The sequence below is a fragment of the Strigops habroptila genome, chromosome 6, assembly GCF_004027225.2.
Source record: "Strigops habroptila isolate Jane chromosome 6, bStrHab1.2.pri, whole genome shotgun sequence".
In the NCBI taxonomy this organism is placed as follows: domain Eukaryota; kingdom Metazoa; phylum Chordata; class Aves; order Psittaciformes; family Psittacidae; genus Strigops; species Strigops habroptila.
In genome coordinates this window covers 3,482,831-3,509,184 of record NC_044282.2, presented here as the reverse complement: position 1 = coordinate 3,509,184, position 26,354 = coordinate 3,482,831, and the positions used below count along the sequence as shown (strand labels likewise).

The window sequence follows — 26,354 nt, the reverse complement described above, 5'->3', positions numbered from 1 at the left end:
GCAAGCGCGGTTTGTGAAAGGAGTAGTAAGAGACCTTTCTACCCATAGATAGCCTCTGGGGAAATCCCTTAGTCATGAATTAGGTGAGAAGCAGAGTATTTCAAAAACAGTATGAAGGATTTAGAAATGGAATAGAGGCAATAAAGTCTTAAGTTAGAGAAACGAAGAGTATAAAAGGGTTCAATCATTCATTTTTTGGTTGCAGGATATTAAATATACCTGTCCTCAGCCCTTGTCTATCCAGACCCATAAAAGGCAGGCACATTTTATGTTAGAGCTTATTGCACTTAATGGCTTTACTTAATTATAGAAACTTTTGTCTTCACATACAGGGTCCATAGCCACATTCTCAAACAAGGTGTTTATTGGTTAACTTTTTGTATTTAAACACAATGTGTTTTATTTGGAAACAATACAGCTAGCTATCTGCTCTATTAAACATACAAAAACACTAATGGTTTTCAGAATGCATGGCACGAGTTAAAGGTTTTGAACATGCGCTTCTGTAATGGACACAGCCTCTAGTTCTCTTTATTGACCAAACATTGTATTTTAATTTGAAACCTTCATTGGTTGAAAGTTTGCCAAATGTGTAATTCACCACTAATCTAACATTAAGAGCAGGTCTAAACATGCACAGTAATACGAAGGTTGCCAGCCCTTTGCTTGTATCTGTGGATACCAAAAACAGCAGAACCAGTTCGGAATACTAGAACAACAGAATGCAGAACAAAATCTTGTTGTGCAAGTTTTAAAACTTTTATCTGTGTAACCTTTGTAAGGATCGTAGTGGGGTTTTTTGTGCTTTGTAATTAAGTAGCTCAAGTCCTCATGTTCCGCTCTGTGTCTCACTGTGTTTCCTTCTGCAGTATATATAGTAGTGATGATGATGAAGAGGATGTTGAGATGTATGATCACGATTATGATGGTCTGCTTCCTAAGACTGGAAAACGTCACTTAGGAAAAACCAGGTGGACCCGCGAAGAGGTAAATCCAAATTCATTCATCTCCTGCATATGAAAAGGTGGAGAGAGCATGGATCACATCCTTCTCTGAGTTGCTTACCTGCAAACCAACTTCAGTGACAGTCCCATGTGTAAGAATGAGGACATTGTTTTTGGCTCATTAGCTGGGTTCAGTGTTTTGTTTAATATTCAGGATCGTTCTTATCTTTAATGAAATGCATAAATACCATTTTTTTATGTCCACCAATGTCTGTGTTTCAGGTATGAGAGTCTGTGTAATCCCTGTTGGAGAAACAGATTCAGGGTCACCTGCAGCAGTGCTTGATTGTTGCTGCTGCCTCTTTTTGTTTGAAAACGGTTGCTATGTGAGAACTGACGTGTGTTCGCTGTCCCACAGCAGCAAACAACTGTGACAGAAACTGCTGCAGTCCTTTTGTGCCATTGGAAATTTGCACTTTAATTGCAGCGTTATGATTCAGGCTGGAAATAAGTTAAAAGCTGGAAGAAAGAAATCCAGCAGTACCAAAATTGAGCATTCAAGTTATATTTTGCTTTTGAAGGTCAGAATGTGCTTTAGTTATGATACCCTTGTGCTGACTTTCCGGGTAAATTGTGGTATCAAACACCTTCGCCAGGTAGATATCCTGTGGCCATTTAACTGGTCCAAGTTTATTGTGAAACACATTAATACAGTTCTTGAGTTCTGTTTTGACTTTCTTCTCTCTAACAATGTATATTGATGTATAAACAGTGGCAGGTCACCTCTTGCAAGGATTTTTTGTTTCTGTTGTTTTTTTTTTTAATCATAGTCTGCTCTTACAGAGGTGGATGTGGTTGCGATGTGGCCTGGGAGGAAGGGATAGCCGTGGAGCCCAATGGCCGCTGTCCTGTCACATGAAGTTGAAGCTTACAGGGAGGCTGTGATCAGGGAAGGGCAGGGTTGCTCCTCTCCTCTTGCCTCATGGGGCAGTTGTTGCATGTTTTATACTATATCAATCTTTTCCAGCATGAGATTGGTTTTTGTCTTTAGGGTCTGTATTTCTGGACTTGTCATTAAAAATTGCTATTGCAGGTACACAAAACTCCCTCACAGTGACCAGGAGCAAAAACAAGCCATTATTTTTATTGTGCATTCATTGTACACAGATAGGCAACGAGCAAATTACTGGAACTCCCATTACTTTCAAGACCTATAAAGCTTAAGGCTGTGATTTTCAGAGGTCCCCAGACAGCTGGGTGCCTGAGTGTTACTGAAGTTAATTGTTATTCCGATGCCTAGCATCTAAACATCCATGCCCTCCTGTAAATCCAGTACAAGAGTAACGGTTACATTGCTTTGAACAGTAAAACGGGCATGTATAAATGAGAGCCACAGAACAGCACAGAAAAAGTCAGTCTTTCTCCTGCAGCGCAGGAAGGAACCTACCAAAATCCACAGGAGTAGAAAAAAATTTCCTAATTTAGGCAATTAAAATTATGAGAAGACTACAGACCATGTCCCCTTACACTGAGGAATTAGAAATAGATGCATAAATATCTAGAAGGACACAATTAAAAAAAAAAAAAGGTATTTCATTTGAGATATTGCAATATTAATTATATCTGGGTTTTATTTTTAATGATTCAGGATGAGAAACTGAAGAAGCTGGTGGAGCAGAATGGCACAGAAGACTGGAAAGTCATTGCCAATTTCCTTCCTGTAGGTGGATATTGTTTTCTGTTTCCAATTCTAGTGACAACTCTTTATCAGAGGTTTCCAAGTAAGGGAAAGGGGAGTGGTTGCTGTATAGTTACATTTTAGCGGGAGATATAAAACCTCCACAGATGGAGACCTCAGAAGTTTAGTTAAAGTGTTGTGGAAACCCTTAACTTCAATTTCCTTTCAGTTCTCAGAAAGGGTTGGAAAGAATCGAACAAGCAAAAGTGGGGGGTGGCAGAGTGTTTCACAGTAGAAGGTCAATGTAACACTGAAACAAAATGTCTCAACATGGAGAAATAAGTTGCTTTGGTGAATTTTAAGTATGCTTTAGAAGATAATTGCTTTGTGAACACTGGCTGTGGTAGAGATACTGCATGTGAAAGCACAACAGCTATTGTGCAGAGAGTGAAGTTTCAGTATTGATAGTTGAGCACCTTCTTCTCACACCTGTATCACTCCATGTGGTTTAGTTGGCCATGAAATACGTCAGGAGCAAGTGTACCTAGATGAGAGTGTTACCACTCTGTGTTCATCTTGTCTAAAGAATGGTCTACTTTGCATATTTTACATTTCTCTAGAATCGGACAGATGTTCAGTGCCAGCACCGGTGGCAGAAGGTACTAAACCCAGAACTTATTAAAGGCCCGTGGACTAAAGAGGAGGACCAAAGGGTAATCAGTTTTCCTTTCCGTCTGATTATGACTCACTAGTGGATTTCCTGTGTTGGGGCAAAACTTCTAGAGACTTTGGTGGTCTCAACACTAATATAGCCAGAGGGAGACCGATCCTATCGATATCAATGCTTACTATTTGTGTAGTGCTAAGTTTTCTACACAAATTAATTAATGTTCCTCTACAGCACTGTAATGTAGAGTTGCAGTCTAGAAATGCCTTAACTGTTACCAGATTTTTCCTTTCAGGTAGAAGTATGAGTGGGAAGTGGGGAACCTTAATTGTGTGTTAGTTTTACTGTGGTAATTTTGAGAAATGTTGTTGAAAATATTGCTCCACCACAGAAAAAATTCATTGATTAATTATGCATCGTTAAATACCGGCAGTTTTTATGTCCTTCTTTGAAGGTAATAGAACTCGTGCAGAAATACGGTCCAAAGCGCTGGTCTGTCATTGCTAAGCATTTGAAGGGAAGGATTGGAAAACAGTGCAGGGAGAGGTGGCACAACCATTTGAATCCAGAAGTGAAGAAAACCTCCTGGACAGAAGAGGAAGATAGAATTATTTACCAGGCACACAAGAGGCTGGGAAACAGATGGGCAGAAATTGCAAAGTTGCTGCCTGGACGGTAATGACATACACCTTTAGCTCTTAAAGCATTAAAAAGGAAAAAGCTGCAGGTCTGAGCAGTCCGTTTCATTTGCCTCAGGCTGCACTTTATAAGACAGAAAATTTTGGAATCAAAACCTGGAAAGCCAGTGACACCAATGTGTTTTTTCTCAGTGGGGAACTGTGCTGTTTGGTTGGTACATGGAACAGTACGCTATTTTTACATGTTTTTAATGCTTGCCGTAGGTAAAAAGGAGCTAGTAACTAGAGCAAGACCATAACAATTTCCTAAATGTCTGTGTGTCTTATTTGCGCTTCCAACAAGTGTCAAAATTTAAATTAATTTAACAGGCAAGGATCAGGTAGTGGAATAAAATTTACATTTGGCTAAGGGTGTACCTTAACATGAAATCCAGTCTGTTTATTCAAAATGATTTAAGAGAAGGCTGCTTCAACATTTGCAATTGCTCCTGAATCATCCAGATGATTTTGGCCTGTTCAAAATCAATGTGTAAAACAGGAGAAACTGACTTCCTCAAACTTTGGTCCTGAAAGTATTAGTCTCATTGAAAGCTTATACACAGCTTGCATATAATTTCAGAGAGTCAGTGTCTTATTCACTCTGTAGTAAAAGTGACTCAACATAAAGTGTTCTCAAGCAAATAACATAAGCGCGGGAGAGGTTTCCCTTCCCATTTTTGTTCCTGCTATTTGGTGAAACATCTTCAAGGCCTAAATATAATGCCTAAGAGCATGATACTCTTTTAAGCTGTCATTCCCTAGGCTGCTTTCACCTTCTAGAAGAAAACAAGAAAGTAATTACCCCTTGGTAAGTTTCTTGGTAGCTTCCACGTATCACAGATACCACTTTCAATGATACTGTGTGGTGGTGATGTTTTTCAAAGAGGGGAGCTGTCTCCAAACATACTCTTAAAATCTCACAGACTTAGTAAGTTCGCTTTTTCTGACACATGTATGTCAGAATTTGAATCTCAGTTTTTCTGCAGCTAAGAAAAATCCCAACAGCTTTGTTTACTGAATTTGTATGTATATCACAAATAGTCATTGTCTAGGTGACCAGTTGGAAAGTTGCTTGGAACTTAGTCTTTTCACAGCTGTTCTCCACAGTCTTTCTTTTCAGCAATGAGATACAGTAAAACTCCACTGTAATACTAAGGCTTAGGAAGATGATGTTGGCAGTCCTTTAGGGTAGCCTCAAAGGGATATTAGCCTTTGCTGTTACCTTACCTCATGGGAATGAGGTGAGGCTGGAGAGATTAATTTCTTATAGTTTAAGGACCGAAGGCTTAGAGATTGCTTTTAAAAGTACATAAACAAACATAGCCCATTTGTCTTTTCCCCTGCCTTTTATACTGAGCACCTTTGAGAAGTCGAGAGTAGCATTTGTAAAGGTGGGGGCAAGAGAAAGAGACCAGCTCATGCCAACAGCGTGAGCTATTCATCTGTCAGAATTGGAAACACTCGTTTTTAAAACTCCTCAAACGCATGTATTTCTGTTGCAGAACTGATAATGCCATCAAGAACCACTGGAATTCTACCATGCGCCGCAAAGTTGAGCAGGAGGGCTACCTGCAGGAGTCTTCCAAAGCCTGTCACTCCTCAGCAGCTGCTGGCTTTCAGAAGAGCAACCACTTGATGGCCTTTGCTCACAACCCACCTTCTTCACAGCTGCCAGTTGCTGGCCAGCCCGCGCTGAGCAGTGACTACCCCTACTACCACATCTCTGAGCCACAAAACGTAAGTGCCTGAAAATGTGTATGTGTGGGAGTTATTTTGCTTTGTTCAAATTAGCCATACCTGTTTTCAGAAAGCATGAAGGGTTTTCTCGCAGTTTTGGTGGACTTGTATGTGTTTGATGCCAGGCAAGGACTTTGACTTCATGAAGTGATAAAAATACGTACATTTCAAATTGGTTGCTGATGTTCAGGTGATAGAATCAGATTCAGCTTTTTTAATGTCTCATAAGCAGTGAAAATGTTTCTAGTAGTGTTTCTCGTGCTGGTGAATATTACATTTCTTGAAAATCAGTTGAATATGGTTAATTTTGTGTGTTCTGTCTCAAAATCTCCCACGTTCCCTTTAGTACTATGCTGTTTGTGGGTTGCCTGTTGGAACCAAGTAAACAAGTATTGTTTTTAATCTGATTCCTTCTCTATTAATGATTAATAATGAAACAGGCTGTTGCTTCAGACAGCTCCATTGCAGAGTTTTAGATGATATAAATTACATCTTTTGCATTTTCACTTCAATTTAGAAAAATCTTGCAAGTGTATCTACAAATTACTCATCTTTTCTCTTTCAGGAAGGGTAGATATTTCATATATGAATTTTCTTTCTTCCTCTGTAATGGTCACTGTCATATTCCTAAAAAACTGTTTACTTTTCTTGTAAACATTTTTTTTGGGAGGGGGGGTGTTTGCTATTTCATTTCCATAGATTATAAATGTATGTACCTAAACCCAAAGTACGTTTAACACAAATTCACAATGCAGGCAGACAATATGATAGAAATAATAACTTTTAGTGTCTTTTGCTTTTTGGCCTAGGTCCCTGGTCAGATCCCATATCCAGTAGCACTGCATGTAAATATTGTCAATGTTCCTCAGCCAGCTGCTGCAGCTATTCAGGTAGATAACTTGTACCTCACTTCGTGAGTCAATTTGTTAAACTTTTGCTAAGTCAAAATGCAGAAATTGTGCATTAAGGAGACATTTTAATGTAACAAGTGTGGTGAAGAGAGAAAATGGGGAAGGTGGGGGAGTTCTAACATGGCTAATAATTGCTTCTTCTGAAGTGGATTTAAAACACAGTAGTTGACATCTGGTGTGAATGCTTTCACTTTCTCCATTTCAAATGTCTATACTGAAATTCAGCAGGGACTTTGGTAGTGGAAAGCACAATTGAAGTTTGTTTCATCTTTGAGTCTAATTTGGCTATTATAACCACAGGACGGCAAGCCATAAGCATTTTAGTTGCTACATCCTATCAGACCTTTATCTTTTCTTTTCCCTTAACTCTTAATTTCAGAGACACTATAATGATGAAGACCCTGAGAAAGAAAAACGAATAAAGGAATTAGAGTTGCTACTAATGTCGACTGAGAATGAACTGAAAGGGCAGCAGGCATTACCAGTAAGATTGTCACTGTGTGCTTGGATGGAGGGATAGCAGCATTACCCCAGTGCTGGTCTTTTTAACTTTTTACTCCCCATCTGCCTTCAATACTAATCAAGGCTCTATATTTCATTTCAAAAGGATGAAACATAGCACATATATAATCTTTATTTGCTTTGTAAATTCTTTAACTGGAAAAAAAAGCAAACAATTCACAGCTGTTTTACTTTGCAAAGTGGGTGCAGGGCTGGGCTCTGCAACATGATGTGATATTGGAAGCATGATGATTGTACAAAAATGAAAGATCCTACAGATCTGAAATCAATGGGATCCGCATTTGGGAAAGTGTGCAATGGTTCATGCCATGAAAATGTAGTGCCTGTACATTAGATTTTCCTTGTCTGTTTTATTCTTTCCTTCATCTGTGTTTTATACACTTGGTAAGCTTCAGACTTGGTGCACGTTTGACAGTTTATTTTACTTCTCCCAATAATGTTAGATTCTTCATAACTGCATGTGTGGAACAAATGCTGGCTATTACTGAAGTCTCACGCTTTGTTGTATATGCAATTGGATGTTAATGTGTGAAAACCTTAAGTAATGACTTTAAACCATCACCAAAGCCAAGAATCCCAAAATCATTTTTGAAGATAGGTGATAGCCAGCAGATTCTCTTTTTCTTTTTTTTTTTTTTTTTTTGGGTAATATTTAAATTAATAGTGAAACAACTGCATGCATGATACGTTAGTTTGGCCACTTTTTAACTTTAGTTAATGTTTTGCAATTTCTTCTGTTGCATGATCACACTGGAAAGAAACTTCTGTTAATTTGTTCTTCTGCTTTCCTAACCACGTTGATTTGACAGCCTCTTCATTGCATTGGTGTAAGCTGTAGCATTAGACAGGGACAGAAGAAGAAAAGGAGATGAGCAAACAAAAGCAACTCTAACTCTTAAACCTTTTAGCCTTCTACTGTGCTGAGCGCTCAGTAGGGAAATCCTGCCGTTTCTTGCTTCTCACAGAAAATGACTTGTAGACACTTCGAGCTTTTGGAGTAATACAGAATGAGTTGATTATGTGTTAGTAAGGAGATATGCTTATAATCCTGGAAGTAAATTATGAGGTAACTTTGGGATAACAAATACAATGCTGATATTACTTAAAATGAGATCTTGCACTGATGAAAGGAAACATCTTGACAATTGTTTCATAGACATAAGCTTTTAGATGATGATGCAACTACTTTTATCTTTCCTCCAGTGGCATCTGACACCTTGTGCAATTTCATTGCTAAGTTCCTTCTGCCTTTCCCCCCCCCCTTTTCTTTTTTGTTTTTCCTTCTTCCTTTAGACACAGAACCACACATCAAACTACCCCGGCTGGCACAGCACCACGATTGCTGACAGTACCAGGAGCAGTGGTGACAATGCACCTGTTTCCTGTTTGGGGGAACATCACCACTGTACCCCATCTCCACCAGTGGATCACGGTTGCCTACCTGAGGAAAGTGCATCCCCTGCACGGTGCATGATTGTTCACCAGAACAACATCCTGGATAATGTTAAGAATCTCTTAGAATTTGCAGAAACACTCCAGTTAATAGACTCCGTAAGTAGACTTGCTGCCTCAGGTGGATTTGTGCGTGGTCAAGGAGTAAGGGGAGAGGAACTGGGACCGTCCTAAATATGTTTCTGGGTTTTTTTCTGAGTAGCTTCTAATTGCTACAAGATCTGAAGCTTAGCTTCTGACATAACAAAACGTGGCTGCTCATAAATGAAGTGGATGTGTATGCTTTTTGTGGGTGTCTCCCTTTCCTGCTACATCTTGGTATGGGAGTGTGATTTTTAGCAAACTGCACAATAGGACCTTAAAACAATCTCTTAATGTTAAGTCTCCTTAAAATAAAATCAGAGACACCGTGAAAGATTTTAAACAATTAAATGATACTTATAGTTGAAGTGACATATGCCGTAGATTTACGTGTGATTGCTCATGTGGCCACGCCATTTTCTAGAGGTTTTTGTTGTAGCTTCAGTGGCTGCTTTTCAAAGTTTAAGGAGCTTGCCCTGGCATATGTGAAGGACTGGAAGCATGCATTTTAAATGCCAAGTAGCTGACCGACATCAACATGGGCCTTTTCTCATGGTGGTGTTTGGGATACCACGTGTAACAGAAGTGGCACGTTGAAATGTTTGTTGGTGGCACCCTCCTTCAGCAGAAGCAGACATACCTGCTTTATGCAGTGTCACATCCCAATTAGCACATTCAGAGCAGGCACATGAGGAGACCAGTCTTGGTTTAGAGCCTAAGGCACACATTTTTTGGTAGCAAAAGGCACTGTCTTCATAACAAGCCGAAAACCCTTCTCAAGTAGATAGTAAGGACATCATTTGACTCATTGTTTCTTTAGTGACTCAGTTGCCAGCAACACTGCTAGGTTGTTTGACAGTTTGATGTGATCAGAGTATATGTTGGAAACACAAATAAGCCTTCACAGTGTTACTACTCAAATAAACAGGGTCAGGCTGAACTGAACTGGGAAAGACTTTGTTGTTGTTGGTTACAGGCATATCCTAGCACTGTATTTTCATGAGGTGGCACTATACACTGTCTTATAGCTCCGTGCCTCCCACGTTGTTTCAGGATCCTTCATCATGGGGTGATCTCAGCAGTTTTGAATTCTTTGAAGACACAGACTCTTCGGCTAGCAAAGCTCCCTCAGGCAAAGTTGCGCAGCTTCAGCAAAGAGGGGCCAGTGCTTGTAGACCTCATGGACAACCCATCACAAACTTGAGCAAAATCATGTTGAGTCAGGGCTCTCCTGGCTCACCAAAGTCCTTATCTGCCTCACAGGGCAGTGCGGCTCCATGGGTCCTTCTTCGCAAAAGGAGAGGGCACTCCGGCCCCTTAGCCAGTGGGCACAGTAGCACCTTGGTCCTAGCTGACGGCAGCAGCTCAACTCCTCCTAAGCGCTCCCCTGTCAAAAGCCTGCCCTTCTCTCCCTCGCAGGTAGATCAAGACTTCTCCACAGATGTTACTAATTCTCAAAAGTCACCCCAGCCTTAACAATTTAGAAACTAATCCTTTGGAACAAATGACTAATTACTGTTGCACTTGTTGATTTCACTCCATGTTTGAATCTTCTCACTGCTCTTAGTCCTCACTGCTGAGGTTAGATCATCAGCAAGCTAACTGTTGATTCTTTTCTTTTAAATTAGTCTGTGGGGCTTGGGTTGTTTTTGGGTTGTTTGGTTTTTATTTGGATCATTTTTTTGTAGGGGAATATGATTGCTTGCTTTGCTCTTGCTGTTAACTCCTTCAGCTACTAGAGTTTAACATTTCTGATCATTTGTAATACTTTCCATCTCTGTCCACTTACAGTATGATTCATTGACCTAGAAAACCCCAAACTGCATTTAAATAGCATTCAGGTTGTGAGACAAACTGACAACAACCAGAAAATTCAAATCTTGGCTCACCGTCCTCAACACTGTCCACGTGGGGTGGAGCGGAATAGGAATGAGGAGGAAAATGGCCTGTTAAAATGGCCTGGCGTGCACTTCCAAATTCCTGTGGATGGTTGCTTTGTTTCACAGCTGTAGCACTATTTAAAAGTGTTTTGGTTTTTTTGTTTGTCTGTTTGTGTTGGTTTTGCCTCGGTTTGGCTTTAGTCCTTGCAGTCAGAGAAACACTATTTCATGAAGTATAATAAAAGACTGCATTGTAATTATCTCCCACTGTATCTCCCATTACCTATGAGGTATTTTCATCATATATTATTTATCCAGCGAAGTCCATATTTTCTTACGTATTTTTATAAAGTGTTTTTTAATCCACTGAAAGTTGAGTCTAGAAGGGAATACGGTGAATTGTTGTCATAATAAAGGATACCACTATGCTCACAGATTTGTGGACACTAGAAATGGAAAAATTATTTTAGGTTACTAAGTAGAACTTATGCAAAAGCAATTTTCTCCAGTCTAATAATGCCACCTCCTTTTCAGTCAGCTGTTTCCACTCCAAAACACTCCACGCACCCATCACAAGTGGCAGTTTTCATTCAATGCTGTGAAAATGGAGGACTTTGTTTTGAGAGAGTTGATCAGAGATTTTTTTTGCTGATGTAAACACTTTATTTACTGCCTTCAAAGCACGTAGATTCCCCCTATGAATATTTGTAGAATTTACAGCCAGTTCCTGTGGGTTTATTCCCGAAACATCCCTTACTCATTTTCACCCAGTTCATACTTGGGCTCACTGCTCTTAATATTAATTAAAATTTGTTTGCAGAAAATCCAAATCAGGCTTTCAAGATTTGGCTCTTAAAGTGGTGGAGAGTGTTTCTTTTTGGAATGGAATGCCATTTTCTTTGTAACTTCCCTGTCTAGAAGTGCTCATTTTGGCTTCCTGAGTGCTCCAGCCAAACTGTTGAGTATTGTTTTGCCATGTAGCCAGGTACCCCCCATCACTTAGGTCAACCATAAGGAAATAGTTTCTTTTTCTTTTGTTCACTAGCGTCAATGTAAGAAGTCAAGTCAACCTTGTAATCTGCATGTTCCTGTTGGTTTTTCCTTTCCCTGCCTGCAGTTCTTAAACACCTCATCCAACCATGAAAACGTGAACTTGGACAACTCTGCACTAACTTCCACGCCAGCGTGTGGCCATAAGATGGCTGTCACCACACCATTCCAGAGGGACCAGACTTTCAAAGCTCAGAAGGAAAATCATGTGTAAGTCTGTTATCACGTTGTCTTGTCGGATTCATGAAGTTTCATTTCTTCGGGTTTGTACACAACCAGAGGGCTGGGTTGCTGTATGCTTCCTGCAAAGTTCTTTGCTAACACATGCAGATTTTTCTAAGTTCGGAGAAAAACTTCCACTTTATAACTGTAGAGGTAGGTTATTAATACAGAACGATCACACATATAGAGTCACCAGTTTTTTAAATGAAGGCATTCCACCTTAGCGCAGTTAGAGATGTTCTGCTGGAAAAGCAAAATATAGATGACAGGATTGCAGGAAAATATTTGTTCAAGTCTTACAGCAGCCACTGCGTGTATGCCATATTTCTGTAAAGAAGTAATATTTCCAAGCATGTTCTTTTAAAGTTTTTCTCCCTCTTTTTAAAGTTTCAGAACTCCAGCAATCAAGAGGTCGATATTAGAGAGCTCTCCAAGAACACCCACTCCATTCAAAAATGCACTTGCAGCTCAGGAAATCAAATATGGTCCTTTGAAGATGCTGGTAAGAAGGAAACAATGATAAAAGTTGCTTTGATATTAGTGCAGAGGGATGTTCTGGGACTTGGTATAACGTTTCTTCCTTTCAGCCTCAAACTCCGACTCATCTTGTAGAAGATCTGCAGGATGTTATCAAGCAGGAGTCAGAGGAATCTGCGATAGTGGCTGGGCTACATGAAAGCGGACCCCCTTTGCTGAAGAAAATCAAACAAGAGGTAAATCTCAAACTTACCTGAGGCAATTTAATTCGGCACTCTTTGCTGAGAAACTTATACCAATACCTTTTCTGTTAAATAGCTGTGTCTGTTTTTCTTTCATGTGAGCCCCAAGATCTTAGTGTCAATTCTATATAGTATACTAGGCATGCCTAATTCATCTCCCATTGATATCCATAGAAGTCTTTTTGCTGTTTTCAGCAGGGGTTTGCTTGGGCCGTTCTAATGTAGTTTTCGTTTGAAACTTAAAAAGCAAAAAAATTAGACAGGAATTTGGATTGAATCTTTCTAATATTGGTGAAAACTATAGAAGAACCCTACGGGGACCAAGCTCCATGGAGTGGCTTAGAAACCTGAACATTTGAGGGCATTGCATTATATTACTTTGTCACTAAAGTTCTAAAAATACATATATTCTCAATCCTTTCCAGGGGATTAAACTCCTGAATCCTGACAGAGCTCTGAGTGCAAGTATTCAAAGTTTTATTAGGTGGGGATTCTTTTGAGAACCTTGAGCTTTTTTCTTCTGCAAAGAGCAATGGTGCTTTAAAAGACAGTACTGTAAACATGCACTGTGCATGGCTGTGAAGAATATTTATTCAGTTTATTAAGCAACTGACAGATAAATCTCCTTCTGGCCAGTTAGGTACTGGTTTTTATCATGGTGCCTTTCCTGATTTCAGGTGGAGTCTCCAACAGATAAAGCTGGAAATTTTTTCTGCTCGAACCACTGGGAAGGAGAAAACCTGAACACTCAGCTCTTCACACATGCATCCACTATGGAAGATGTGCCAGTAAGTGCAGGTTTTCACACCACCGAATGATTTTTCTGTTTTACATCCCTGTTCTGTTCTTAAATGCAAGAGAGAAAATATTTTATATGAAATTCCTCTCAGGTAGGCATTACTGATTATTTCCATATCATTTTCCTGTGTTAATCACAAGAAGCAAAATCCTGTTCAGTGATCGTGATCACTGTAATGCATATAGAAGGCAGAAGAAGTTGCAGTCATTGTGCAGCCCACAGTCTTTGTAAAGAGCCTCTACATGGAGGATGCCTGCACCTGCGTATAGAAATGAGTAGGTCACAGAGATAAAACTGGTAAAGAAAGAATCTGTTTTGTTTTGTGCAAATGAGACCTTATGTGAGCACAGTTCCCGTTGCTTTGCTGGGGCTACTCAGTCTTACTGTTATTCTTGCAGTTGGGTGTCTCGCTGGATGAAAAACCTTTGCACATGACAATGCTCCTGCAAAGCCAAGTCTTAGGGACCCTAGGCTAAGGTCTGCTCCCAGGGCTGAGCATTCCATTTGTGACCGTGCCCAGTGTTGCACCCTCTGCAGTCTGGCTGAGTTTGCTTTTAATACGTTTGAACTCAGGTTGTTCTCTTGAGTGACTGAAAGATGTTTCTGGTTTTTTTCTTCTTTTCCTGTTCAGAATCTTCTTACCAGCTCCGTTTTAAAGATGCCCATGTCTGAAGAGGATGGTAGTTTTCACAAAACAGTTGCAGTACCTAGGAACAGACCACTAACTAGTCCTCTGCAGGTAACCATTCTTTGATAAAAAATCCCTTTGTCTATCAAAATACACATATATATTGCTTTTTCACAGACCAGTTCTAAGTTTTGAGTGTGGAAGAATGATATGTTTAGATGATGGTGGCTGAGGATCTCAGTGTACCTGTGGAGCGTGAGGATGCAAAGGCTACAGCTGTGCCAAGAATCTAAACAGGGCAAAGCCCCATGCATGGGGCATTGTAACTCAGCTGGCTCCAGAGCTAACTTGGTAGGACTGAACACTAACACGGGCCAGAGGCTTTTTCCTATAGACTTCTTGTAGGCAGTCCTGCTGTTTTGGAAAGCAGGAAAGTTGAGTGGTGTGGTGGTGGCCAGAGCTTGTCACTGGCCTCGAGGCAAGAGGAGAGACTCTGGCACTGAGTGGCTGGCCAGCACAGATGTGGACAGTATTGCCCATCCAGCCAAGCACCAGGATGGCCTTTCCCTGAGTGTGGGCTGAGGTCACACCAGAAATGTGGTTGTAACCGGTGGTCTGAAGGGGCTTCATGATCCTTACAGACAGTTGTACATTTTGGGATCTCTGAAATGAATTAAATGGGCAGTTGTTGTAATGTAAGCCAGATGTGAGGCTGGGGTTTACATATTTATGTTTTTTTCAAGTGTTAACAAACATATAAATTTGCTGTACTTTAAAATACAGCTGTTACATAGGGCCTGATCCAAAGCCCTATGTCAAATAGGGCTTTGTGCCGAAGTCACTAGCAGCCTCTTTGTTGACTCTTGCAGGCTTCAGATCACAGCAAGTCATTCAGGGAATGAAATGCAGTGTAGGTAGCGATTAATTGTCCTTCCACCACAACCCGTATTTTTGAGGTAGATGAATAAGTGATTTTATAGCCTTTCCCTACCTGGGAAAATAGAGCGAAATTGTCTCATTCCCCAGGGTGAGTCATTGTCAAAAAGGAAATTATAACTCCATAGCTCCTGACTTTCAGACAGGTAGTTCACATAGCTAATCCTTTCTTTCCTTCCTCTTTCCAGAATTTACATTAGGAATTTATTTGCAATAGGCAGGGGTGCATAAAACCTGGTTTTGATTAAGCATCTCTAGCTAGGCATTATAAAGTGAGATACTAACATTTCACACATCCCCATTTGGCACAGTTTGCCATGGAGTAGGTTTGTATTGTGCACTGCAGAATCATTGGTGACAAGCAGCTTTGGAGGTCAGGGACTGTCTCCCCTCTGCATGGGGGTATCCATAGAGGCCAAAGACTCACACTCCCTATTGCTCATTTGCTCTTTTTCTCATGAACTGTATTTCTTAGCTGCCCCACAATTGTTGGCTAAGCAGAGGGTTTGAAGATCCACTGCCCCTGGGTTAGGGCAGTTAATTAAGGACTGAATTCAGACCACCTCATGGCAGAGGAGCCCAGGGCTCCAGCTCTGTAGTGGGTTGCTGGAGCTCCCCAGCTGGTGCTATGGGATGAGGCTGTTGGTCCCCATGTGCTCAGCCCCACTGACTTGCCAGCACGCTGACACCTGGCCGTGTCCCCCACCCAAACTCCAGGCTCCTCTGTAGGTTTAGGTCAACATTTTAGGGTAGCTAAACGGAGTATATTGTACATTGTCCTGTTAGTGGTAGTTGCCTGCTCTCTGCCTGTAATAAAAATGAAGCATCTGAGGTGCCTGTAAAATAGGATCTTTTGATCTTTGGCGTAACAGTGTTATGTTTCCTGCTATCTAAAAATAATTTCTTTACAAGCTGCTGTAAATGAAAGGGCTTGTTTAACCTTTTCTCCTCACTCACACTGGTTTTGTTCAGGAAGTTTACACGAGTCAATTTGTGGGATCCCATTCTTCAGTCCTTGCTAAGGAAAAGCGTGTTAAAAGTCAGGTATTTTCATTGTTTGGATAAAGAGGACTTATCCTTAAGTAGGAACTGAGTTAAAAAGGACTTCCCAACTCACCTCAGTGTTTAAAACATGTTGAACTGAAAGAAAAAGCAGTTGTAAAAAGCCCCCAAATGAATACTTAGTATGTAGCTTCTCAGTGTACCAGTATGAAGAAGGTAAAATTATTCTCTCTGCCGATGAACCATTGAGTGTTTCAGCTGAAATGTAATTTTAAATGAAGAATGAGCCTAGGGGTTTCTGTGATGGTGGCACAGACAGGTTTTTCAGAATGAAATACAGACTTTATAACAATGCAGTATTGTCTGCCAATCACTGTGCTCTCTGATTTGGGCTCAGTGTCAGGGTTAAAAGGGAGAATCTGCTTCATCCCTGGTTAAGACTGCTTGGCTTCCTACCAGAGGGGAGTTTGGCCCTGTACAGCTCAGAAAGGACAAGCAGTCTAGCTCTGTTTCACACCAGAAATGGCTGCTGCTCTGCCCCTAATACTTCTCCCCCTCCATTCCAGCAGAGATGGATGTGTGTGAGAGGACAGAGCCTGTCTAAAGGGTGCAAATTAATTGGAAGTGTTAGTGTTTGTGCTTGATTTTGACTGGTAGCATTTTGTATGTGACCAGTTTTTAGCATGTTCTTGTTCTATGCTTTCTGCACTTTCTGGTTTGGTGTATCGCCCTCATACATGTACCCATGCGCTGACACACAAACGAACACTGGACTAAATCCACTGATTCCATGCAGGTAGACATTAAACACAAAGTAACTCATCTGGGTAAAATTTAATTGTGCCTGCGTATGTTTACATTGCTGCTGTTAATATTTTGGGCCTGATCCAAATGTTCTTACTTACACAAATTCTCATTGACTTCAGTCCAAGTAAGAATTATAGCACTCTGGCACCTTTGGATGCGTGCATGGAGAGGGAAGAGAGAAAAAGAGCACTAAAATTTCTTTTTTTATATGCTTGGTTCTTCAAATTCCATTTTCTCTTAAATATAAACTTGCGTAAGAGGGAGGTAGTATGTTTACCAGCCCACAGTATTTTTCATCTCTTTAATAGTTTGCACTGCATTTACATAAAGAAAAAGATACTTGGCTAGTAATCCACTCACAAAATGCCTGACTACTTATTGCATTTTGGATACAGGACTGATCATAAGCAACTTGGTAAATAAGAGTTGATGAACATATTAGATAGCACGATCTGAATCACCATCCCTTAGGAGGAACAGCATGTTGCATCACCTGGCATGTGAGGTCAGGGCTTCATCCTCATTTGATCCCCTGCTTACGTCTCTATAAAGTGTTGGATGTAAAGGCAGCTGTTTCTAGGATCTTTCTGGTAAGGTGCGGAGGTTCAGCCAGCTTTTTTGTCCTGCATTGCAAATCTCAAGGTTGTGCATTTGGGTATTCTCTTACTGGTCTCATCAAACCCATGTGTTTTCTTGGGGTGGAATTACTCTTACACTCCGTTGCATAGATCCCAAATACTTCTGCTTTATATTTGCGGAGTTAGTTACACACTATATTTTTACATGGTCTATTTTTGTCATTCAAGCAATACTTAGTTGCACAGCAGGGCGATTTTGGCCTCACTAGCAACTTTTCCAAGAGTTAAGATTTTGGGATAACATCTTCCCTTACTGAGGCAAACTAATGATCTGTAGTGAGCATTTGCTTGCGTAGTGCTTTGTAAGAGGTTATGTAAAAACCCCTGTTTCTGGCCCTTCCTATGTAAAAGTTATGTTTCATTTCACATTATGTTCTGGAGCAGTAGCAGTACCTAACACAGCCAGAAAAGTAGGCTAAATCATAGACCATCCACCTAACCCTGCAGGCTATCAAAAGACACCATGAAATGGAACCTTTCAAGAAAATAGCGCTGCTTTGATATGTTCTTCCCCCAGTAACAAAGGAAACAACACAGGGTAGAAGCCCTGCAAGCTAAAGAGAATGTTCTTCAACCCCTAGCTCCTGTCACTTTCCATTTTTTAACCACAGACTGACACGTTTCAGCTCGAATTTCCTGACTTTCAGTGGTTTATGTAACCATTTTCTTTAAAGAGTAAGTTTAAAGGATTTTAAAACAGTTACTTGGTTAACCTTTTCAAGACTGCGAGCTGTCATTGAGCTTAATTTTCTCCATTTAAAAAAGTGAAATGCGGAATTTCATTTGCAGCTGGTTGTGGGACAAAAAGTATAGGTGAGGCAGAATGCTCTCCTGCAGCAGCAGGTTTCCTCTGTTTTTTCTGGGGCAAGAAGATCCCAAAGTCTCATACTTTTCCTTGTTTAACCAAGGGACACGGGGAAGCACACTGTGCTCAAGACGTGGGAGGTTTAAGATCTGCACAGCAAGTGAAGGTAGCCCTGTTGGTTTCCCTCTCTTGTGTTGTCCCTTCTCTCACCAGTGGTTGATGTGTGCAGGATCTGTGCTTGGCACAGCTGAAGGAGCAAAAGGAATTTGGAAGTTACAGGTCAGTCCTTGCATGTTTTCCTCCCAGGGCAGCAGAATTTGGGTTGCAAGCAGGTCAGGAGTTACAGCCGCCCCAAGCAGGCAGAGAGAATTAGAGCGACAGCTTAACTATCAGCCATTTGCAGCTATGCGTTCTGATCAGTGAATTAAAATAAAGTTACTTATAGACAAAATTAGAAAGGGACTGAACATCCTAATATGAGTTGCAGGTGCTTACCCCATTTTCCGTATCTCTTCTATTAATCTTACTTGGAAAGCTCATGCATCTCAAACAGGAGTTTTGTCTGAGTAAGGGCTTCAGGGTTAAGCTCCTAAAAGTGCTGCCAAATAGCTCTTTCCAGCTTTGGTATCAGGCTTAGAATAAAAGCTGAAAAGTTGGAGCATCTTACTCTCTCACATTTAGCAAGCTGTGTTTATGATCAACGTGTTTAGGAGAAGGCTGTCCCATGCCCCAGAGGAGGACTAGCAACAGGAGCAGAAATAGTGCTCTGCCTTAGCAAATGAAGTAGAATTCATTTATAGTCACTTGAGTTTTTGATTAGTCTTTACTGGTCTTAATAAGTACAAGGATTTATCTTAGTTCTTCTTCCTGATAGACTAGAAAGACATACTAGTCTACATGATACACATTGTATTCTGCTACGAACTTGCTTTGTTTAGGGTGTTGGTTGTTTTGCTGTTTCAGAAGTACTGCATTTTCTGTTGCAAGCCTTTTCATCGGCATGTTCTGTAAATTTTCCATACCATGTAATCTAAGGGAAAACTGGCAAGAAATCCAGGTTTTTGCAGTAGATAAACATGATAAAATACCTTTTAATAGTCTAAACCCTCTAAATATTTTACACATTTTGTCTTTTTTTGGTTTTAATTGCCAACACAACTTGGATAAATTGAAGTATGTAACACCAGTAACTTTGCCGAAGTTGCTGAAGATACCTGACAGAGTAGTGGAGATTTAAAGCCTGTCTTCTAACACAGTTCTTTGCCCAAAGATTTTTACTACACTTCCATCAGTTTGTGAGCTTGGCACTGTAGGACTGCAGCAGCGCATGGTTTTGTTGTCCACCCCTAACAACTCGAGGCATCGTAAGGCAGGAGCTTTCTTAAGGTATGCAGTCAGTGCATGAAAAGGTGGCCCAGGCTTTGTGAGCAAAAGGACTAGTTGTGTTAGAAAAGCACCTTTCCACAGTCTTTTCTTGCTCCGGTCTGTTTTCTCTAGATGGTCCAAGTTTTTATTTAAAGTGCTTTAACTGGATATCCCAGTTACAGCTTTGACACTTTGTTTACAGTTTGCATTCTGCCTGAGGGCAGTTGAAGGCACATTACAGCAAAGTGAGGTAGTTTTACTGCCAGGAGAAGGATGTGCTGGTAGGATTACTGAGGTTAAAAAAAAAATGAGCCATGGAGAATGGCATAGCTGGAATTGTACCATGGGTCTGTAATTTTATCCTATGGGAACTCAAAGTACTACACTTTCTTCTCCCAGCCACTCCCTGTTTCAACCTAAAGAGAGAAAACTGCTGCTGTGTGGAAGATAAAAATACAGCGGGAACTACTGGCTGAAAAGGCTTAAATTCTTTTAATTGACAGCAAAACTAAGAGTAGTCTCCCACTCTTTGTGGCAATTAAAACAATTATATATGGAATTAATTGTACTGCGGAAACCCCTTTCTTTCCCCACTGGCTAAAGATTTAGGTGCCAAAACAAACACCTCGCTCTTAGATGGCTGAATTTAAGTAGGAAGAATCCACTGAATCAAGTAAACCATGCCCATCAATTTTGGTGGGGTTTGGGCCAGGCCTTTTGGATTCTAGTTGCAAAGTTTTTATGTTTCCATAAACATAATGGACCTTTAAATGTGACAGGAGAGATGCAATGAACATTCTGCAAAAGGAGTGGTCTGACTTGGGTTTTTGCGCTGTTTCCCTGCATGCCTCTAGCTTTCTCTGGGGTCTCTTCTCTTTTGGTACATTTGTCAAGCGCTGCTTTCTGCGGGGCATTGCCGCTGTCCTGTAACAGAGCCCTGTAGATACTTGCTGCAGTGCTGGCGTGGAAGGAGGTGTTGTGCTTTTCCCTTTTTACCAAGGATCCCATGGCTGTGTATGCTCAACCTGGGTCATGGGATCCAGCGCTCCCTGCCAAGCAGGGAAGTAAAATCTCTGCATCGGGATGACTTTCACAGGTGGCTCGCAAGGCGGGCAAGGCAGAGGCATTGTGCTTTGTTTTGTGTTGGCTGCTGAGAGCCAAGGCTTCAGACAGAAAATGTTTAATAAAAATACCCACTTTAAATATTATCTAACTTCCCCCAGATAGCATTGAAAACTCTTAGTAAATATACTACTTCAGAAAATATACAAATTCTGCCTTCTTTGCTGGAGCAAAGCTCTCACCACTGTCAGACTGCAAAGTTAGTCTCTTTTTATAAATTTGCCACAAGAGGAAAAATAATGGTGTAATGTATTTCTGGGGAATTAATACAAGGGTCAAAACTCTGCGGGGAGATTCTCTCGTGCTGTCTCTATGGCAAAACTTGAGTAAGTTGTTTCATGCAGGCTCAAGTCTTGAGGTCGAGCTGATCCTCCTGTCATTTGCTGTGTCTGCTGCCCTGTGCTCCCTGGGGCGCTGGGGCGGCCGAGCCAGAGGGAGGGCAGGGGGTTACTGCCTGCCTGAGTGGCTTCTGCTGCACTGACATAGGTTAAATGAAGACCAGGCTTTCAGTGGAATGAGTGACATGCAGCAGCTTGCTGAGATGTTGGAGATATCAGCGTATAGATTTATTTTTTTTCCTTTGTAAGCACATGGCTGTTAATACAAACAGCTCAGTGTAGATACCAGTGACTAAGCCTAATTTATGAAATAGGGACACTCCTTGCCTGAAATTGCTTCTATTTTTTAAAAATTGACATCTTGTGACAGATGGACTTTCCCTTACATGCTCTCAGTTATTTGAGGGACTGCTGATCTCTCATTTCTAGACCAGTACATTGAAGCTTTGGGGGATCACAGGGAAATACCATTTGGACACATGGTTTTGTCCTTTGAAATGATGGATATTCTGGAGCTACTAACTGCTTTTGAGGCGTACAGACCAAATCTGGCTTCTGAGTACAACTGATGGCATTGTACCAGGCATAATTTGGTCCCTGATGCAAATACCTCTAAAGCAATAGGGTAAAATATTCACAGGTGACAGAGCCCCACTGAGGATCAATAGGAGGCTGTAGGTTCCCAGCTGATGTAGGTGCCTTTGAAAGAGCTACCCTGGAAGCTGTTTAACCAAGACATAAAAGAAGCTGCGGCATGTCGCATGCATGTCTGTGGCATGCAGAAGTATGTCACACCTGCATTTTGGCTGTGGCATGTGCCCTAGGCACAGCCACAGCACAAGGTATACAGCCAGCCCAGGTTGAACGACTCTAGCACAGAGGTGCATGGTGTGTTTTTTCACTTCACAGATGTGCTTTCCCACAAAAAGCTGCAAAAACTTACTGATTCCAGGCCTGACCTGGTTCTCCTTCACTCAGGGAACTCGCACTGAAGCTCAGCAGAGTTCTGCCTGCAAAAAGGCATCAACAGCAGAGACAACATTTGTCTACAGAGAACAGAAAGCCGTGTATAGGGAAGCCCAGTAGAAGTTTAGCACGTAGAAGACTAGCATGCTTGCCCTCATCTTGGCCGCACTGCTTGCTTATTCATTGGGTTTGTCCCTTTTAGGCTGTAAGCCCTCCAAGGCAGGGAACCTCGGTCCCTGTGTTTGTACCAGTGCCCTGATTAGGGCATGTTAGGAGGAATTATCTGTATTTCATATGTTGCCCAGCCTTTTACTATCCGTATGCCTCAGATAACACTGTTTACAGTCAGAAGAGCGTTCTCTAAGCATTTAACCTGGAGAATAATGTAAAGATCCTTTTGCAAAGTTAGCAACTAGAAGGAGCAGCACAAAGAGCCATGGGCTCACCAGCACAGTTCTGCTCTTAGCAGATGGTTTGCAGTCTATTAATTATGCTTCATCCAGCGTCCTAGATGTTGGGAAGGCTTTGGCTATCTCATTGAGCAATGTAGATCTTGAATCACAAAGATGATCCTTGTTGAAAGCAGAGGAAAATACAGAAGGGTTTCTCTTGGATCTTGAGCATAGACCTCCTCAATATTCAACAGTACTGGGATCCCCTCACTGGCAGGCAACTTTCCATGGAGCACCTTTTTGGAATGCAGGGTATTCGTACAAGTAGCTCTATATAATAATAGAGGTTTTGTTCAGGGCTTAGGGAACATCTCAATGTGTAAAAGCAGACACACTTGGGTAAGTGAAGGAGTTCAATAGAAAAAAAAAAGCATGTGTAAATGTGTATGTTACTGGTAAATTCCAGGAGCTTTGAAATTTCATTACTGTTTATAGCTCAAGGCAATGAGAAACATCTCACATGTGTAGTGAGTAAATAAATACAGGGCGCACAGCCCTCTGCAGATATGTTTATCTCACTTTAACATTATACTAAATGGTGTCTGTAACCTCTATAAATACCACAAGAAGTGAAATGGCTTACATGATAATTAAAATGCTGTTTCTGCTGAGAGCCGTGTTCCTCCCTTCTCCTTTGCCAGAGGAGCTCTGCAAATGGGTACATGTTAATCGCTGCTCACAGGTGAAAGCAGCTTCAAGCGCGGGACTTTTTGTTAGCTGTGGGCAGGCTGTCAAGATTGTCAGGTTGGTTCAGGGAACACAGGGGCAGAGCAGCTGTATTTCTAGAATGGAGGTTCTGCAGGAACTTCTGTGTGGCCATAGCACTGAATATTGTAACTGTGGGCTTTAGACTGCCTGTGCCCTGTTGACTGTAAGGTCCACCTGCAGACTTTTCACAGAAAGGAAGGTTTAAAGACAAGGCTGTAGATACGGACTTGGAGAGCAGCCACTACTTGAGAGGGACGTGGGGAGGTTTGGATCCTGGCTCTTGTGGTGTGCCCCTCTGCAGGTCGTCAGGTCTGCCCACCCCTCTGGTCGCTAACTGAGAAGTGGCGGCAATCTTTTTTTGCCTGTTGGGTTGAGAATTCAGTTTCTCTGGAGATGGGACAACATCGTGTCCTGTTCCTGCAACACTTAATCATGAGCAGGCATGGCTTCAGCTGGGGCTATGAATAGATCACATGATGTTCACCCCAAATCTCTCTGCCTGCTTCTCATTTAGCATCTGAACAACACCTGGGAGTCAGCATCCTGCGGGAAGATCGAGGATCAGATGGCTCTGACGGATCAGGCGCGCAAGTACATGGCCGCCTTCCCCACCCGGACTCTGGTGATGTGAAAGGGTCGACGGACAGAGAAGCATTATGGTTTTGAGAACACTTTGCCTCCGATGGGAAATTCCTGTTCCTCTGCATGAAAACTTGTCATGAATGGGAGAAGAGCCTATCTTTGTTGTGGTACAACAGTTGGGAGCAGCACAAAGTGCATTTAGTCACTCAGCATATATATTCTTGTTGGATTTCACCCAACTTAAGAGGATTGTTTTATTGGTTTTTTTTAATGATACTTGCCTAAATTGTTAGGTAGTAAGTTTGAATCAGTAATTAATGATCGTAAGTGCAGACTTATAATAATTTTTCTTGTACTTTTGGAGATCAAGCAGACCTAATACACCAGTATTGTTATTTCAGTGATGCGCTAGCCAGGGGTGGGGGTTTGTTTGTTTCTTGTTGAATTTTTTTTATAATAAAAGAGCAGGTACTCAAAACAGATATATTTTAAATCACTGAACAAAATGCATTGGTGTAAAAATACTGAAGTGAAAAGCATTACTACAAACGCTAGTCTGTGCAAAGGGGGAAGACTGATCAAGATCGTGAATGCTCAAACATCCATGCCTCTTGAAATTCTCTTTTCTGTTATGGTTCTAGACCATTATACATTGTGTGTTTCTGTCTGGGGGGGGGTAATTAGCTTGCTTGAAAAAATATTACTGTATGAAACATAGATTTATGAGAAAAATTATATTTTTATTCAGTAATTTAATTTTGTAAATGCCAAATGAATACTGTGTTTTGCTGCTACAGACCTTAGCGTGTAGACATGCTGCTAGTGTAAAAGGGGTAGAGCTTTATATGGAAAGAAAACAAATGTTGATGTTAGCTAATTGACTATGCACTAGCATTTCAGATCTTTTTATTTTAAATTTTTTTACGTCATTTATATTTTTTCCCCTTTTTTTTATAAGCAATATTTTTGAACACTGTTCCTGGGAGATTTTTTTCTTTTTTGTCTAGATGTGCTGTTTTGTTTCTCATTGGTTTGTAACAGCATGCATTGCACCTTCATACATTTGGGAGATCGCTGTCTTGTTCATGTTGTCTGTTTTGTTCCATGTCTAGCTAATTGTTCCCTAACTTGGGTCTTGTGTACTGAATCAGGTTCCTGGAAATACATGGTTCTATTTACTGCCATACCAAATCTTTATCGATATGGCAAAACACTGATTTTATTTTATTTTTTTTATTGTTTGGGTTTTTTTATAACAGCCTCTGACTTCGCTGCCTTAATAGCATTCAGTGCAGCTTCACCTGCACTTAATTTTTTATACGAAAATGTACTGCCTTGTAGATAAATAAAGTGTGTTCTTTTTTACTTAAACCCACATGGTCTTCTAATCTTGTTTGCCTTTAGTGTTTTGGCAGTGGTGTTATAGGCAACAATCAAGCCGAGAAGGTTTTTTCCAGCGCACTTAGATAAGTAAGGAATAGTTTTGCACACCGTAGGTAGCCTCAACATCCTCAAGTTCTCACTGATCATTAGGGAAGTGGAAGGAGCGCAGCACGAAACAGGAAATATTGAGCATGTTGTGGACTTGAGGCACATCTCCAGCGACACCGAAGTCCAGGCCAGCTGCAGCCAGTGAGAGGCTCACTGCATCTTCTGTGCAAAACGGCTGGGCAATTTATTTCTTCATCTGAGACCATCAGATCAAGAACCAATTGAATAAAGGCAAAATATTCTGGAGTTACGATACTGTAGAACAGACTTTTTCACACTTTTCTTAGGAAACCAGAGGTAGGAATATACTTTGAAACCCCGGTGCATTACACTGCACCGCAAATAATTGGGTAGGCCTGCAGAGCTTCACACAGTGTAAATGCTGAGAACATTCAGCACTGGGAAAGCTGGAGAGTAAAAGCAATTGCCAACCGAAAAAAAAAAGAAAAAGAAAAAGGTGCAACCTGCTGGGGAAAAAAAGTGAAAATTGCATTTTGTTTCTGACCTATCCCCCACGTGCGGTTTGGGGTCGCACCAAACGCTGGGGGAGAACCAGTCCTGAGGAAGTTTTGCAGCATTTCCCTCAGGCAGGACCCCAGTGCTGGGTATGGATGACAGAGAAGGGGAAGTCTGTGGAAGCACTTGCCTGTGCAAAGGCTGCCGGCTCGCCCCATAAAAAGGCTTGTGCAAGATGTGAGGGAGGGCTGCAGGACCCGATGGTGTGCAGTTTGGGAAGAGGGAAGGGTCTGCACGTGAGGCATGCCACAGCTTAAACACTGCGTTCCAGCTTAAAAGAAGGGGAAAAAAAAAAGGGAAAAAGGAACACCCAGCTTACAACAGGTCTTCAAGACAAAGCTCTTGCTGTGTAGGGCTCCAGCTGTAACTGCACCAAAGGTGGCTGAGTTTAAACAGATCATTATCTAGCACTCAGTGAGGAGCAGTGCTGGGAAACATGGAAGCTCACCCTGCAGGTGCCCAGCATAGGGACTGGGCTTTTTCCCTTACTCCTTCCATTGCTTTAAAATCCATTTTTAACAAGCAAACTCACTGCAGTGGTTGTCTTGTTGATGGACACGCTTAGAGCTGATACAGAGGAAAATGTTTCTTTTTCCCTTCTCATTTCATTGAAAATGCAAAACACTCAGTAGATTAAGGCTGATTTGCATATGTTTCTG

General features: G+C 41.2%; 1 protein-coding gene across 5 annotated transcripts; it reads left to right on the top strand.

The window, feature by feature from the left end:
- Positions 1–701: 701 nt before the first annotated feature.
- Positions 702–25,059, top strand: MYB (MYB proto-oncogene, transcription factor). 5 transcript variants are annotated; one of them, XM_030490613.1, is made up of 15 exons: positions 702–987; positions 2,593–2,664; positions 3,243–3,335; positions 3,744–3,964; positions 5,469–5,703; positions 6,513–6,593; positions 6,994–7,098; positions 8,430–8,687; positions 9,723–10,088; positions 11,667–11,809; positions 12,209–12,323; positions 12,409–12,534; positions 13,218–13,328; positions 13,971–14,078; positions 23,621–25,059. In XM_030490613.1, the coding sequence occupies exons 1-15, from the start codon at positions 832–834 to the stop codon at positions 23,735–23,737; spliced, it is 2,307 nt and encodes a 768-aa protein (XP_030346473.1). In that variant the 5' UTR covers positions 702–831; the 3' UTR covers positions 23,738–25,059. The 5 variants fall into 5 exon arrangements, with proteins under 5 accessions (XP_030346473.1, XP_030346474.1, XP_030346475.1 ...); XM_030490615.1 differs by having other exon boundaries at positions 703–987; positions 9,933–10,088; XM_030490614.1 differs by lacking the exon at positions 6,994–7,098.
- The last annotated feature ends 1,295 nt before the right edge of the window (positions 25,060–26,354 follow it).